Source organism: Talpa europaea (assembly GCF_964194135.1).
Source record: "Talpa europaea genome assembly, chromosome: 9".
In the NCBI taxonomy this organism is placed as follows: Eukaryota; Metazoa; Chordata; class Mammalia; order Eulipotyphla; family Talpidae; genus Talpa; species Talpa europaea.
This window is the reverse complement of record NC_140076.1, coordinates 72,183,506-72,200,369: the sequence shown is the minus strand read 5'-3', so window position 1 is coordinate 72,200,369 and position 16,864 is coordinate 72,183,506. Positions and strand designations below refer to the sequence as shown.

The 16,864-nt window shown below is 49.0% G+C and overlaps 1 protein-coding gene across 1 annotated transcript in view; it reads left to right on the top strand.

Moving 5' to 3' along the window:
- The window catches only part of ADAMTS2 (ADAM metallopeptidase with thrombospondin type 1 motif 2), a gene marked incomplete at both ends in the record, with an annotated part of 215,062 nt that overhangs the window by 116,150 nt on the left and 82,048 nt on the right, over positions 1–16,864 (top strand). The window contains one exon of the mRNA XM_084244362.1: positions 15,179–15,381. Within this exon, the coding sequence (XP_084100488.1) occupies positions 15,179–15,381 (203 nt within the window). The remainder of the gene's footprint in view (positions 1–15,178; positions 15,382–16,864) is intronic.

Sequence of the window (16,864 nt, the reverse complement as noted above, 5' to 3'; positions counted from 1 at the left end):
GTCTCTGGTGAGTCCTCTCACCCTCCCGCGCGTCTGGACTCTACCCTGGCTCTTGTAGAAATAAAATCTTTAAAAAAATCTTTAAAAAAAAAAGAGTAAAAAATAATATAAGCCAATAAGGCCTCTGTTTCAGGGAAAATGAAGGAGCATATTTCTTTCTGGAAATGCAGGCCTTTTCTCCAGATTTCATTCACAAGCAGGGTGTGTCTGGGGCAGAGAGAAATGGGGGGACATTGTGAAGCATGCCTAACCTAACCACCTGTTGGTCCTGCAGGGGCAGAGTCCATGTGACTGTCACAATGAGGACCCCAAGGTTGGGAAGTCCTAATGATGCTCGCGTTGGTGTTATGCTTGGTCCGCAGTTCAGACTGGTGGTGTGGCACCAGGTGGTACCTGTGGGATATGCCCAGAGCCATGACAACAGCCCTCTCAGGAGAGGGAGCAGTCAATGGCAGCAGACCCCATGTCATGGGCACGTGACACGAATGTGAGGTGCCCAGTGACATGGCCGGGCTGGGTCATGCAGTTCTTTTTGCTTGGCTAGCACCACAGGAGATGGGAGCAGTAGCCCCCAGCAGCCTTGGTAGTGCCTGTGCTGAGTCCTGGGGTGGTCAGGTGCCTGTGCCATGATGGCAGGGCTGGGCAGGGCAGGCAAGTCATCCCGGAGCTCAGAAGCACAGTCCCAGGGTGGCACTTCATTCACAGCATCTCAGTGCACACCTGGCCAGGACAGATCTACCTTTAAATGAGGAAGGAGACCCCAAACTTTTCAAAGCAAACATATGGTTCTTGTAGTCTCTGCCCAACCTGTCCTTTGGAGCCCTTGGGGTATCAGGGCAGCCATGGGCCTGGTGATCTGGGCCTATACCATCTCTCTGCAGGAAGGATGGTCCTCAGGTGCCACAGAACCTGGGCATGCATTCTCTCTGCCTCCCAGCTTGTTTGGAAAGGCCCCTGTGAGGCTGCACCGTGGATTAAGTTCATAGCGGTCAGCACCTGCTCCGATTTCTTATTTCCTCCCTTCTCTAAATGGGGCCGATCAAATTAAGCCCCATCAACATTCTAGTCTGATGGAAGGCTTGGTGCTGCGTGGGGAGCATCATAAGTGTCTCCGCATGGCTGCTGTGGAGGCGTGGCAGCTCCAGGTCTCTGGGGACTAGAGGGAGCCCCCAATTTCCTCCTTGGTGACTATAGGCTATGATATTCCTAAGCCTGAAAGTCTCATGGAGAGAGACTTGTGGGGTGCACTGGGGCTAATCAGCATCTCTGTTGGACCCCATGCTTCAGCACCCATAGAACTCACACATTGTCTGAGGGCTGAATGATATGGCTGGGGTCCACACTGGAGCCAAACTGGGGGCCTTCAGTTTGCACTTTGGAATTTATCTGTGAGAGAGGTGGGTCTGAGGAGACACCTCCTTCCAGCGGTGAGGGCCCCTGTGTCCCTGACGCTCACTGGGAGAGAGGGTCTGTGGAAGCTCCGGGTTTCTTGGCCCAGCAGGACTCAGGCAAAGGATGAGCATTGGCCCATGCAGAGCACTCCCCTGGGCAGATTCAGTGTGCCCACCCTGCCCACATCAGAGGCATGGGGTGGAGGGCATGGAAGAACCCCACAGGTCTCCCTAAAAGTCAGGAGGCCTCAGCTACCAGATCTACCCCACTGCCCTTCTGGGACAAGGCATGGGGTGGGGTGAGGCACTCCCTGGTCACTCCCTTCCGCTCCCCAAGCAGGCCCTGGACAAAAACTGAGAAATCCTGCCCTCTCAGACTTGCCTATGCAGTACTTTTGGGATCTGTCCTCCCCATTTTTTTGTAGCATCCACAGTCAGGCTTTAAAGTATAAGGGCCTTGCACATGGGCATTCCTGGGACATGTTCTGATGTGCAGAGTCCCGGTGATCGGTGCCCTCACCCTCACCCTGGAGCAGTGCAGAGCACCACTGTGGGCCCTGACATGGGCGTTCAGTGTCTCCCTCTTGTGGGCGGCACATGCTCCCATTTAGAGCATCTAAAAGGTCCAGCTCACAAGATACCGCTGGTTCAAGCTGTGAGGTCCTGCTGAGCTGTCTGACTCCTCTGTGCTGCCCTGGGGGCCACCCTGCTTCTCCTCCCTGTTGGAGCTTTGCATCTCAAGGCTGAGGGCGTGTAAGTGAGGTGGAATGTGGGGCTTTGTGCTGTGAGGTCAGGACAGGTGGGGATCTGGGATGTGGTCCCCAGCTTGGTGGGGGCCCTCGATATTTTCAGTAACCCTCATCTCCAGGCCCCAGTACAGTGAGTGGCCCCTCGAGGGCCTGAGGGCCGTGACCAGACTCAGCTGTTTTGCCTCCTCCTGCTCAGTGCTGTGTGGCTGTGCTTCTGCACTGTGACCTTCCTGAGTTTGTTCCTCTAGCTGCCTTAGAGGGGGCCCGTTTCTGTCCCATGAGGCTGTTGTGCAGAATAAATAAGATATGTCCGATATGCCAGTGTCATCTTTGCTGTCAGCAGAGGGGACCTGACTGACAAGGGTATCTGGAGAATCCTCCCTCATGGGAAAGTGGCCTTCCTGTGTGTCAGCAGGACAATCATGTGTCCCAACCCCAGCACCTCTGTGTGCCATGCCCCAGCAAGGAGCAGTGTGGGAGGTGGCAGAGGGGGTAACAGCCTGGCCAGACTGAGGTAGTGCACAAGGTATGCTGCAGAGAGTCCACACGTTTAGGTCAGGGTCTGGGAGAAGGGGGGCCTTAGGTAGGGCTGGACTGTACCTCATACCTCCCATTTGTGTTGGCACTTAGCTCTTCCCAAATTACCAGGAACCCCAAGTGCCCTACGCAGCCTGGGTGACACAGGCCCAATATTGCAGAAGAAGGGCCTAGCAGGGAAGACTGAGGTTGGCAGCTAGAGAGAAGTGCCTTGGAACTTGGATTTGGAGAAGCAAAAGATCAATGAGGGACTGGTTCCTGGTGGAGACTCAAGCTAGAGCAATGGCAGAGGGGGTGGGGATGGGGTTCCCTGAGACCTTTAAGGACAAGGAGGGAGAGGACCAGGAGGCAGGGAGGGGAACAGGCCCTGGTCCGGATATGTGCCTGTGTGGGTGTAGGTGCCACCTGCCCCCAAGAAGGACGGTGCAGCTGGAGGTTTGGGTAGGTACAGGGGAGGGGTTCTGTCCTGGATTCTGGGTGTGGGGAGCCAAGGGCCCTCTAGCAAGCGATGTCTAAGAGGCCGCTGTCCAAATCTAGGACTCTGGCGTGAGCACAGGACTGGTGTGGGCTCTCCCTGCTGTGATGTGCTCACACAGGCTGTGATGGGTGGCAGCTGCTGGGCCCCTGGCCCTGTGATGCTGGCTGTCAGCGCCCTCGTGCGCCTCCACTTCCTCCACATTCAAAACGAAATCCTGGGGAATCCTCCCTTCTGTTGGGACCTGTGGGTGTTTGTATTTTGTTCTGAAGTTCACAGTAAATATTTTCATTAAGCGATCTGCCAGTCTCTCCATTGTATCCCACCATCTGGCAGCTGTGTGCGGGGGAGCCACAGTGAAGAGATAACTTGGGTCCAGCTCCCCTTCCCTTGGCTGACTGCCCACAGGGGGGACTTTAGTGCCCTGGAGGCAGCAGCTGGTTCCAGGGACCTCTCCGGCATTGGCTATGCTCAGGAACTCTCCAGGGCAGGCCCTGGGGATCTCCTTGCTCATGAAGTCCTCATGGTTCCCTGAGGGTGAGTGAGGGTGAGTGGCTTCAGATGACAGCTGGAGGGTGGTTCTGGGCAGATGAAGAGGAACCTTGCTCATTAACTGGTGTTGGGGGCACAGTGGGACAGGGGTAATTGGGACCCTCTGTGTGAGGGCTGTAGGTAGTAGGCCCGAGACTTTCACTGGGAGCCGGGCAGGGGCTATGAGGGCTCCTGGCCATCCAGGATGGTTTGGCTGAATTCACTGCTGGCCCCAACACTTCTCCTGGGGCCATGGTGGCTTCAGGAAGCCTTCCTTGCTTTTCCAGGACATGTATCTTGGGCCAGAACCTGACCTCTTTGCCTTGGTCCCATAACAAATATCACTGGGGTCCCTCCAGAGATAGGAAGTGGAGCACAAGGCAGAACACAGAGGCACCAGCCAGTGCTCAGTTGTGCTCTCGCCACAGAACCAGTCATGTCTAGTTTAGGCCAGTGCATGTAATTATTTGTGTGTGTGTGTGTGTGTGTGTGTGTGTGTGTGTGTGTGGTATTAGGATGTTTGTGGTTGCAAAGGACAAATCCAAATGAATTTATTCAAAGATAGGGAAACCTTCAGGTGTGTAACTAGCCACAGCTAATTCAGGACCTAAACGGTGTTACCAGCTCTTGTCATCTCTCAAATATGCTTTCAGTTGGGGAGAGAAGGTGCCCAGTTGCCCCTACTTCATATTTTTTCAGCTCAGCAATCCCAGGAGAGAGACCAGAGAGTGTATTTTCCCATGTACTCCAACCAATGGTTGGCATTAGGACTTATTGGCCTGCCTGAGCCATGTAAACACTCCTGGATTGGGGGTTCAGGGGGGTTGGCTCCCTCTGAGCCATGTGGACTAGGAGTAGAGATTGCTGATCACCCAGGAAAAATCTGGGATCAATGCCCAGAAAAGGGGCAGGCATCCATGTGGCACAATACCAGGTGGCTCCACAGGGCAGCTGGGTGCTGGGCGGGCCAGGATGTCCACAGAGGAGCATTCGTTCCCCATACCCTAGAAGGGCATGTTCTGGGGGCAATTTCTTCCTCCTCCTCAACACCTTCTGCTTTCACCCCTAAATTCTAGAAGGGCAAGGTCCAGGACATGAGGCAATTTACGGAACTTCAAGTTCTTGTCTCTAGGTTTCAGTGCAGCTGTGAAAGATGCAGCCCTCGTTGGATGTACTCTGAGGGCTAGCCTGGGCCGGCCCCATGAGCACCTCCCCTCCCCTCAACCTTGAGTCGTAAAAATTTTACTGGATGGACTGCATCTGCTGGAGTTGCAAAAATTAATTCAGATTCAGTAATAAATTTATACAGGGCTGGGATGAAATAATCCTAATGAGCTTCTTTTAATAAAGCTCACCAGTGGGGCTCTGTGCTGATGGCCCCCATGGGGCTGAGCCTCTTTCTGCTTCCCAGAGCCTCCAAAGAGCCTGTCTGCTTTCAGAGAGGACTTCTGCCATGTCCTGATTATGCTTCTACATAAATATATTTTATCTTAATGATCATCTTTAGGGGAATTTGTAGTCAGGGAGGGATTTCTCCTGGTCCTTAACAAATGGAAGAGATGACTTTTTCTCTAGATGACCCACTCTTGGTAGAGGGTGCCAGTATGCTTGTTCCTCAAGACTGCTGGTGTCCAGAACTGGTCCCTCTGAGCCTATCCTGAGGCCCCTGCAGTAGGCCTCCACAGCAGAACTGGATTGGCACTAAAGCCCTAGCAGAACTGGGCTGACATTGGTCTAGTTCAGTAAGTCTCACTCTCCCCTTCTGTGAAAGACAGCCCTTCCTGCTCTGCAGTGATTACACAAAGTTACACTTCAAGGGTCCCTGAGTCCTAGGGAAAGGAGAGTGATTTGTTCTTACTCACGTGCTATACAGGTTGGGCAGCAGTGACACCCTCAGCAAACATACCCATCTGCTCAAATGTGTGGCCAGTACAGGCCTAGAACGTGCATATCAGCTCTTGGAATAGGGACACAGAGGGAAAGCACACTGGCCTTGGAGTCTAAAGCAGAGATCATGAAAAAGAAAAGTTAAGGTGACTTTTCTTCTAATACTTCTATGACTTCATTTTCCTCACCCTGGTCACCTAGCAAGTTGGATTTTTTTTGGGGGTGGGGTGGGGGGGTGGGTTGGAAGCTTATGGTTCAAAGCCAGGATTTGATCTTTTCCTCTGGCATCTAACCAATTGTCCTAAATTGTTTTTAAAAAGGAACCATTTATCCCCACAACCAGCTCTTTCTCTCTCCTCTCCCCCTGCAATGAGCAAACATCCTAAAATGGTCATAGTGTATGGGTTATTTTTTTTTTTCAAAATCAGTGTTATTTCATTTTAATTGGCATAAATTGTGCTGTTTCTTACTTTTAGTACTCTGCACTATTTCTGTGATCCATTTGTCTATGTGAATGTCTGACTTCAGTGTCTGTGCAATACTATGTGGGGTATGCGGCTGTACACTGATGACACTCAGGTTGCCTCTAGCCCCCATCCCCACTTCATCCTACCCCAGCAACACTGCAATGACTAGTTCTCAACTCCTTCCTCATGGCCCCACGTAAGCATGTCTGTCTGCACTAATAGTCTAAGGAATGAAAAATGGCCCTCAGGGCAAGGGTCAGTCCAGGACAGGGATTGAGATATCCTATCGATGCCTGATGTCCTTAGGATCTAGATCCAAGAGTGAAGTTACTGGCCATCAGAGGCTCTTATACACAATTGACGAAGAAGTGCCAGATGGCTAAAATGATCCATTTGCTCCACTTCCACCATTCATTAAATTACCCAAGTTTGAATTGCTACTTGTCATTTACTATTTTTATTTACCATTTTATTATTTGATTCTATTTACAACTTACATATAAATGAATATTAAAGGTGATTAATATTGATTAAAATGGAGAGCTAGCACAGCACCATAGTGCAAAGAGAGGGTAGCACTGCCCCCTGCTGGATGGAGGCTCCAGGAGGGGTAAGCAGAACAGTCTTTCTGGTTGTGGTCTCATATCTGCTTCTCTGGGAATTGACAAGACTCCTTCTTGGGAAGTTGCGAGGAAGGTCATGAGTGAGACATGGGAAACACAGGACTCTCTACAGTTGTGCTAAATTGGAATAAGCTGGGCCTCAAGTGGGGCCAAGTGCTGAACATGCAGTAGCAGTACTGTCAGAGGAAGCTGCTCTGTCCCTGTGACTGCTGAGCCTACTTTCAGCTCTCCATGAAAAGCTGAGCCTTCTATAAGTGGGCATGCATTTCCTCAGCAGAGCACAAGGGGAGACAGTCTCATTAGTAATAGTCAAGACAATCTAATTTCTGATGAGATTCTGGGCCAAATTCTTCTAGGCAATCTGACCTTAGGTTAAGATGGCCTAATGGAAATGGGGATCTTGGTGATGAAAGCCAATCTTTTGGGTGTTACTGCTGCAATTTGGTTTGCCCACTTTCTACATCCAGTGCAGAGCTGTCACCTTCCACTGTTCCCCAAGGGGGATAGCTCATGTTGAGGCTCTTGCTTTTTTTCTCTCTCGTTTTCCACTTTCTTGGTTACCTTTTCTGTTTTGAAAGAACATGATCTTAAGTAGCTTCTTGAGGAGGAATGTTGGACAGGTATAACTTTTGAGAGCTTATGTATCTGGAAATATTTTCCACTTTTTCATTTTTCATACTTGATTGAGACCGTGAGGGCATAAAATTCCAGTTGAGTAATAATTTTTTTTTGAGACTGTTAAGGACTTTGCACCATTGTTTTCTTACTCTACAAGCTGCTTTGAAGAAGTCTGATTCCTTACTGGTCCCAGTCCTTTGTGACCTCTTCTGTAACTGCTTCCCCCAACTTCCTACTTTTCCCTGTGAAAGTTTATAGAATCTTCTCTGTGCTCTGAAATTTCATGACAATGTGCCATGGTGTGGATCTGTTTTTATCTACCATGTTGGATACTAACAAATAACAAAGAACCCTTTTGTCCTTCTCATTCTGTTATTGTCAAGTGAAGGTGATTTCTTCTAGGTCAGCGATTACTGGTGATAGGTTTACTACATCCTTGTGCAATCAGTTTCCTCCATTGTCCTCTTTCTAGTTGTTTTGCTTCATCTTGTTCTCTATCATCTACCATGTCTGGGACAAAGAAAGCTGGTGAACTTTGGCTGACTGTTCATGTGTAAGAGTGAGCAACCAAAGCAGTGACTGGGAGCTTAATGCCTGTAGGTGAGGGGTATGTTGGACAGAGATACTGCTTTTTGGTCTTTGGTTCATCAGAATACCTAAAAATGGCACCCAACCTCCTGCCGGGGGTGGGGGGGATATGGCATCTTGGGAGTGTGCTGGTGTCTAGGCATTGTTTGGTGTTCATTTTTCTTAGTGTATTAGCTATGCTCTTAACTATACTCAGTACTTATAACCTAGAGGTCTTCTTTTCCACCTTTTTGAGAGAGAATGACCTTCCAGAGCTACCAATGTGGAGAAAGGGCTGTTACTAGGACACAGGGAGTGTGGAGATGTGGCATTAACTACTGGTCCTGATTTTTACAATCTGCCCTTCATTCCTGCTTCCAAAGGTACTTGGTGCCTTTGGAGGATTCTGTGATGTAGGCTGGGAGTCTTGGCTCACTTCATTGACAACTTGGATTCAACTTTCTTGGATATACTAAGTCTATTACCAGGTGGCCATCTGCTTTCCAGCCTCCAACAGTTTTGTTGTTCTTCCTCTCCTGCTCTCCATGTCCTTGTTGACTTGTGATTAAAAAAAGAAAGAAAGAAAGAAAAAGAAATCCCTTACTAAAGTTATAACAGGGTTCTAGGAAGGAACTAAATTAGAATATGTGTTCAGTCTACCATTTTTTTAAAAAGATTTATTTATTTATGCATACAAGAACTGGGGTGTAAGCCAGAGGTGCAGGGGGTGGAGGGAGAGGTTTGGAGAGGATTCACCAGAGAGAGTGGGGAGCAGAACAGGCAGACCTACTAAAATATACTGCTGAGGGAAGCAGCTGGTGAGGCAGGAGAAATCTGCTGTGTCATGTGGGTTAGCTCCCTGGCCAGCCAGGGATGGAACTTGCTGGTGATAGACTGATAGCACTGTCTTGAACCCCTGAGCCACCAGGGAGGCCCAATCTACCATTCTTTCTTACCCTGAAGCCCCTCATAAGCTTTGATCTGTTTTTGAACTTTGTTTTTATTTTTTGTTTTTTTCAATATTTTATTTTATATACTTCTTACATAATTTTTCATTTTTGCACAATGTACGCATTTTCATTTTGGTTATATTCCCCATACAATTGCACCCCCCCTTATTTTGACCCTAATCCTTCCTCGCTCCGCCCCTCCCCCATACCCCCCCACTGCAGTGTGTCTCTGGTCCATAGTTGCTTGTTGATTTTGATTTTACTTTGTATTAATTAGTCTTTTTCCTGGTCCCTTTAGTTTTTCTAAATTCCTGCTATGAGTGAGACTATCCGGTATTTTTCTTTTTCTTTCTGACTTATTTTGCTGAGCATGATCCCTTCTAGCTCAATCCATGTTGCTGCAAACTGCATGTGTTTATCTTTTTTGATTGCTGAGTAATATTCCATTGTGTATATGTACCACATTTTCTTAATCCAGTCATCTATTTTTTGGCATTTGGGTTGTTTCCATAGCTTAGCTATTGTAAATAGTGCTGCTATAAACATAGGGGTGCAGGTGCCCTTTGGAATTAATATTTCTGAACTAGACATAAGACCTGAAACCATAAAATATACAGAAGAAAATATAGGCAAAACACTACATGACATGCACCTCAAAGACATCTTTACGGACACATCACCCAAAGCAGTGATAGTGAAGGCAAAGATGAACAGCTGGGACTACATCAAATTAAAGAGCTTCTGCACAGCAAAAGAGACAATAACAAAAACAAAGAGAAACCCCACCGACTGGAAGAACATTTTTGCACACAACACTCATGATAAAGGACTGATCACAAAAATCTGCAAAGAGCTGATGAGACTCAACAACAACAAAGAAAATAACCCAGTCAAAAAATGGGCAGAAGAGCTAAAAAGAAACTTCTCTGAAGAGGAAATGCAAATGGCCAACAGGCATATGAAAAAATGTTCAACATCACTTGTCATCAGGGAAATGCAAATCAAAACTACCATGAGATACCATCTCACACCAGTGAGAATGGCACATATTAAAAAAACTAGCAACAACAAATGTTGGCGAGGGTGTGGAGAAAAAGGAACTCTTCTGCACTGTTGGTGGGAGTGCAAACTGGTCCAACCACTGTGGAGAGCTGTGTGGAGATTTCTGGACCTACTAAATATAGAGCTTCCATATGATCCAGCAATTCCACTCCTAGGTCCTTACACAAATGTTTTTGAACTTTGTATTTAGCTCCACTGATCTGTCTTCATGACACTAATTTACTATTTTCTAGCTAATGTTAGATTGTAATATGTTCTGTTAATTGCAAAAGTAAATATCCTCCATTATTATTATCATTATTCAATTTTTTTTCCTGTAAATTCTCTTATATGTAGTCTCCCAGTTGAATTTTGGAATTATTTTGTTGGATTTTTAACAACTTTGATAGAGATTTTGTTAAATTTGTAGGTTGATTTTGAATAAAATCAACTTCCAATCTAGGATCTTTTTATTATGTCTCCATTTACTGAGGCATTTTGTATTTCTGGAATGTTTTAGACTTTACTCTGTGTGTGTGGTCTTTATACATCCCTTATTTTTGTTTATTCCTAGGTGTATTGTGGGGTATGTTAATACTGCGTATTAATAAATCCTTCTTTCCATTCTATTTTCTAGCTGGTTATTGCCATGTACAAAAAAAGCATTGTGCTTCACATATATAGTCTACATAAGGCAAGAAGTATTACTTGTAAGTTTAGTAAAACTCTTCTGTGAAACCTTCTTGGCTTTTCTTTACTTTTTCATTTTTTTAAAAAAAGATTGATTTATGCATACAAGAACTGGGGTACAGGCCAGAGGTGTGGGGGGTGAGAGGAGTCACCAGGGACACAGTGGGATGCAGAACAGGGAGATCTACTGAAATACACTGCTGAGGGGAGCAGCGGGCGAGTCAGGAGAAGTCTGCTACGCCATGTGGGTAGCTCCCTGGCCGGGGATCGAACTCATGCTACAGTGGCTGCAGAGAGTTTCATAGGTTGCATCTTAACCCCTTGCGCCACCAGAGAGGCCCTCAATTTTCTTTTTTATTCAGGTTTTGAGCTTGAGTCAGTGATTAGCATTTGTGTTTTGTACCCGGCCTATACTTAGAAGCACTGTGCTTTTGCTTTCCCGTGGTCAGGGCCTGAGGCCTTCCTGCTTACTGCTCTCTCTGATACTGTCTCATTGTTAGTGACTGTGGACAGACCTTGTGTTTTCTTTTTGTCCTAATATATACTCAGATTTGGATATTGTTCCATTTGTGCTTGAAAAGAGCACATTTTCTGGTTGTTGGCTACTAGGTGGTCTTAATAATTCAGATGCTCTATATCCCCACCCAATGTTTGATCTAACTCATATGTTGTTCTCTGGAATAAGTGTATTAAAATGCACCTAGAACTGTGACTTTTTCTGTTTCTCCTTCATTCAAGTTGAAGCTCTGTTAGCTGCATAAAGTTTTATATTTCTTATTATCTTCTTGGTGAACTGTTTATTGATGTGTCCTTTTAATGACTTGGATGATATTTTACCTCATAAAATGTTGTGGCTGGTTTCCTTTTGTCAATTACACAGCACCTCTCTATTTACCCCATTTGCTTGAACTCTTCCTACTCAGTTTGTTTCACTTACCCTTTGTGTGAGTAAAGTAAGCTGTACTTATGGCAGCCTGTGTTCCGTGCTGTTCCCTCACCTTTGCTTATGCTGTCCCCTGCCTTCCTGACCCCGATGCACCTGCCTCTCCTTCCAGCTCACCTCCCAGTTCCCCATCTCCTTCTGCGGAGGCCTGTGCCCCCCCCCCCCCATTGCCGTTCTTCCCTGGATCCTACCCCTCCCAACCCTGCGGTTACCTTTGGAACATTGGGGAAATGGAGGCACACCGCATCCCATGACCCTGTCTTCTGCAGGGGTCTCCATCTGAGGTGGAGATGCATTTAATGACCAAGCAGATTCACAAGTGAGATCAGAACAGCAACTGATAGTGCATTCTATGCAGGAAGAAACCAGCATGCTGTCAGGGAGATTGGGGGCAGAGCGAGCCTATTTTAATTTAGGATGAAATAAGGCAAGTGCCCCAGAGGAAGTGACATTTCAGCCAACACCTGAAGGATGAGTGAGAGCAGAGCCAGTGAGAAATGAGGGGAAGGCAGCCTTCTCTGTCACTGTACGGTGGCTTCTAAAAGCTCTTGGCCCCCTCCCCCAAAGAAAGATGTGCAGTGGACTCTGTGGGGGAGGCGGGGGGGGGGAACCAGAGACATCCCTGAGCCCAGTGTGGGTGGCAGCAGGGCTCTGCTACCAAGGGCCTGCCTCTGGGTGTTTTGAGGGACTCCTGCCAGCCTTAGTAGTAGGGAGCTAGATTTGGGCAGGAGTAGAAAGGGCATCCTAGGCCAAAAGACTAGCCCAGCAAAGTCCTGGGAAAGGGGTTTGTACAGGGACGACAAACACCCTGGCGCCCTTGAACCTATAGAACCAGTCCCTCCCACACCATGCTCCCAAGATATGCAAACTCAAGCCTCCCCCCTCCACCCCCGCCCGTGTCCCCCAGTTCCTCTTCTCCAGGTTAAATGTGCTTGTTTCTATCAAGTTAGGTTTTCCCCAAACCACTGTCAGTGCTGGTGACGTTCAGGAGCCCCTTGGGGCATGTTAGCAACATTGGGTCCTGGGCCTAAGCTTGGGTCCCAGGTCCTCCTTTCTGTGGTGTGGTTGGTCTCAGTCACTTAATCTTTGCACTCGTGAGGTTCCTTGATGCCAAAATGGGAACAGTAATAAGGATGTCCTCCTACTGTGGGGATGGGATGACTACTGGGGGGTAGGGCTTTGTCACTGTGAAGGGCTGTGCATGCCCCCTGATTTGGGGGTGCAGGTGTTGCCCTGTGCTTCAGTGGCTATGACTGACCCATTCCTCTGGAGGGCAGGGGACTCTGCTTCCCTCCTCCCACCCATTTCTCGGTGTGTTGATCAACTCTTTGAGGGATCCTGTTTGTTCCCCTTAGAGACTCTAAAACTGGGGGCAGCCCTTGGAAGCTCCCTGCTGTGTCATTTTGTCTGTGACAGGGGCAGAAAGAGCCCCGCGCTTTGGCCAGAGGGTCTCCAGCACAGGGAGTAGCAAAATGAAATCCCTTGTGGTTAACCACTGAAAAGATAGGATTCTGCCACATATGCCTCCCTTTAGGGGAGCCTCAACTTGCCAAGGTCCTCTAGATCAGCCTCCCTGGGGAACTAGCAGTGGAAGAGGCTGCGCACAGGGCAGCAGGGCTGAGGCTAGCTCTGTCCTCCCTTCTCAGCAGGAGAGGGGCAGAGATGACAGCTAGGTATCCAGGCCAGTAGTGAGGGATGGAGCAAGGGGCTGGGCAACCTCGTTATCACCCAGGGGCTAGCTACAAGCCTGCAAGGGCGCCTGGGGGTGGCAGGGAGATGACAAAGAGCCTAAAACCTACAGGACCCACATGTGCACAGGCTTTGGACCTGCTAGGCCAGGAGGCGGCCACCGGTCCGCGCTCCCCACAGCAGGCTCAGCTTCAGGTACAGGCCAGTTCGGATCAGGGTGTGGTTGGGGTTGCTGCATCACCTGAACTTCAGGATGAAACCCATTGTGGGGAAGCAAAGGAGACATCCAGGATGAACACAGTGGAATGCATTTCTTATGCCTCTTCAGAACACACTGCTACTGTTAAGGCACTTGCAGTATACAACATCGTGAGAAACGGTTGCTTAGCAAAAGCAGCTAGAGGATGTGCCATAGCCAACTCTGGACACAGCAGCTCCCTGGAGTAGGGTCTGGGGCACACACCGTGATGCCTTTGACAACCGGGAGGGCAGGAAGGGCAGTAGGTCAGGTCTGTCCTGTATTCTGGCGTGGCTGTCACTCCACAGCCCAGTGTTGCCCACAGTGACCCTATCCCCAATTCCTCAAGATTGGTTGGTTATTCTAGACTTTAATATGAAACTTCTAATTTTTAAATACTTTCAAACAAATAAGACATTAAAAAATACCACGTGACCCTAACAGATACCTCTAATAGTCTGGTTTTGCCCGGGGACTACCCGTCAGTGACCCTTGGCTGTGCAGGGGCAGGGGCAGAGGATGACTCCAGCTTCTTCCCTAGAGAAGGTTTTTATGGAAATTACCATTTCTCTGTTTCCCAAGGTGGTTCTGAAGGTGAGCTGTCCCTGCTTGTTGGAAATGCAACGAAATAAATGTGTAAAAATAGAGCAGCAATTCCTCAAACCCCCTGTCAGGTTTAAGTAGCCGGATCTCCTCTGGGAACTGCAGGGATGGCCCTGAATCATCTCCAGGCAGTCCAGAGGAGTGCTCGGCTCTGCACAGCACTGCCTGCACATCTGCCGTCCTGTCCCCAGAGGTGTCCTGGGTGGCGCCTGCTGAATACGCGTGTGTGCTTGTTTGCCTTTTGGGGGCGCGGCGCACAGGGCTGCAGGACTGGGGAGTGGACACAACAGACAGCAGGTGTAAAACAGAGAGCTCCTGGCTGAGACTCAGCCACACTGGAATTTCACCAGCCTTCCCGTCTGTAAAATGGGGCAGTAATGCACACCAGAGCACTGGATGTGGGGACCTCAGCAGTAGACTGCGTTGCCTGTATTTCAACTGCCACAATCTTTCGGAAGCGCTGATCTTCTAGGGTCTGTCTTGTGCCACCTTTATATTGAGGGAGTTCCCATCCCTGTGTAGAGAAAGCAGCAGACAAGAGGCTTTGGGAATGAGTAAGAACCACTCTGGAAGACTCTTTGAAGAGAGGAGGCAGTGCAGGGGCATTGACAGCTGACCCAGAATCCCGCCCCACCCTCAGCTTTGGGGACTGCAGGGCTTGAACACGACCCCCTGGGTGGGTGATCTCACGATGACCTGAGGTTTTAGGTCATTCCCAGACCAGGCATCTCTGAGACCCACCTGAAGAATGCCGAGGAGAACAGGACCCGGGCCGGTTATGACAGGCACCCACATGTGGGAGAAAAGCTCTCCGGCATTAGGCAGCCCTACAGGAGCATGTGGGTGTGTGGGAATTCGAATGAGCACAAGGATCTGGCTCTGCCCACACCCACTGCTTCCCTGATTGCTGGGTGCCAGGCCTGGACTCTGCAGTTGGCCCAGGTACTGGTTTGTATGCTTCTGGGTCTGAGTCAGCTTGGTGCACTACTGCTGTCCTCTCTGCCCCTCAGTTTGTTCTGTAAAATGGAGAGAAGTGTGTGAGTTTTCCCTGAGAGGATTGTCACGCCTGGTATTGGCAGGTACTGAGTTGCAGCCGAGTGGGATTTTGTCCTGCTTTGACGTCTCTAGTGAGTTGGACCCTGCAGCTGCTGCTGCAGACCATGTCCTCTGTCCTTACAGGGGCCTACCCCGGCAGCCTGGACCGCCTCAGCCGAGCCCTGGGCGTCCTGGAGGAGCGTGTCAACAGCTCGGGGCGCAGGACTCGCAGGCACACCGCCGAGGACGACTACAACATAGAGGTCCTGCTGGGCGTGGATGACTCTGTGGTGCAGTTCCACGGAAAGGAGCACGTGCAGAAGTACCTGCTCACGCTCATGAACATCGTAAGTGTGGGGGGGGGTGCGGGCAGAGGGGCCCCACTCTGGGCTTTCCCAGTGGAGGGATAAGGGGCTTGGTTGACTTTGGGACAGGGAGATGCTACTCTCCACCAACTTCAGTGAACCTCACTTTTCCCACCTGCAAATGAGGGCCATTCTGACTTGGCAAGACTGTTCCCATGCTAAGCTAGTCTTTCTCAAGCTTGTCATTTGTGTTCCAGACCCACACTGTACCTGGACTGTGTATCTTCCTGTAAACCAACCGACTTTTTTAAAACTTAACATTATTTACGAAGGAAACATTACTTTGTGTAAAGTATCCCAAAATAAAATGCAAAACGATGTTATTCAACTCAAGCTAGATGGCCCTGCCATCTCTCAGGTCAACGTGGAACCATGGCCCAATCTGTTAAAGAGAAAAAAGGGAGATTAGACTGTATCAGAGAGGGGCCTTAGCGAGCGGCACCCACCTGAGCCTCCTCTTCGAGGTGCTCAAAGGGATTGAAGATTGAAGAGGGGATCCATTTCCTGCTGTAAGGTAGGGTTATATAATGGGGTGCCTGTATGCCACCTAATTTTCTGGGGGCACCCGGGTCACTTTTCCCTTGTCTACACAATCCTGAGAGATTAAACCCCCCCTTTCCAGGCCCATCCCCTCACCCCTGCAGAAGGTTAGAGGACACTGAGTATGTGCTGGTCCTGGGATCGCCAGGCTCTGTGGGCTGAGCACTGTGGGGGAAGGGAACCAGACTTGTAGAGGACTGGAGGTGGGCAGGGAAACTTGCGAACTGGGTAGTCCTAAAGTAGTAGGGTTGTGCACCCCAGTTGATAGTCAACAGGCTCTTCTAGAGGTTCAGTTGGAGATGAGCAGTGGGGAACAGGACATCTACTCGACCTCTTGCTGAGCTACGCTTCTCTGTGCCATGTGGTGAGTCCCTGGGAACAAAGTTGTCCCCTCCAACTTCCCCCCCACTCTCCCAGCAAATCCAGGGCATTTGTGCAGAAATAGATCAGGGACAAAGGGGAGTATTGATGGACAGAAATGCCCTTGCCTGCCTGCCATCTTCTTTTTGACCTGCTTTAGGTAAGTCATTGGTATGTTACTAAGTACAGCCAGTCCTGTCTCGTCCATACATAACAAATGTTTATTCTACATTTACTCAAATGAAATTCTTTCAGACAATGATAAATTAAATGAAAGAAAGGACATAGTGAGAAGGAGAGGGGCGAAGGGCTGGGGTAGGGTCCACTTTAAATTGGAGGTTGGAGAGGCTGTTAGAGAGTCACTTCAGAACTGAGGCTTGGCTAATATGGATGACTGGAAAACATAGGCTCGAGTGTTCCAGTCTTGGGGCACAGGCTGTGCAAAGGTCCTGAGGCAGGAATGAGGTAGGCAATTTGGAAGAAAGTGCAAAAAGACTGGTATGGAGACCTAGGGGACCAAGTTGGAGGGGAGAAGTGAATCAAGGAACACTAATCCCTAGATGTG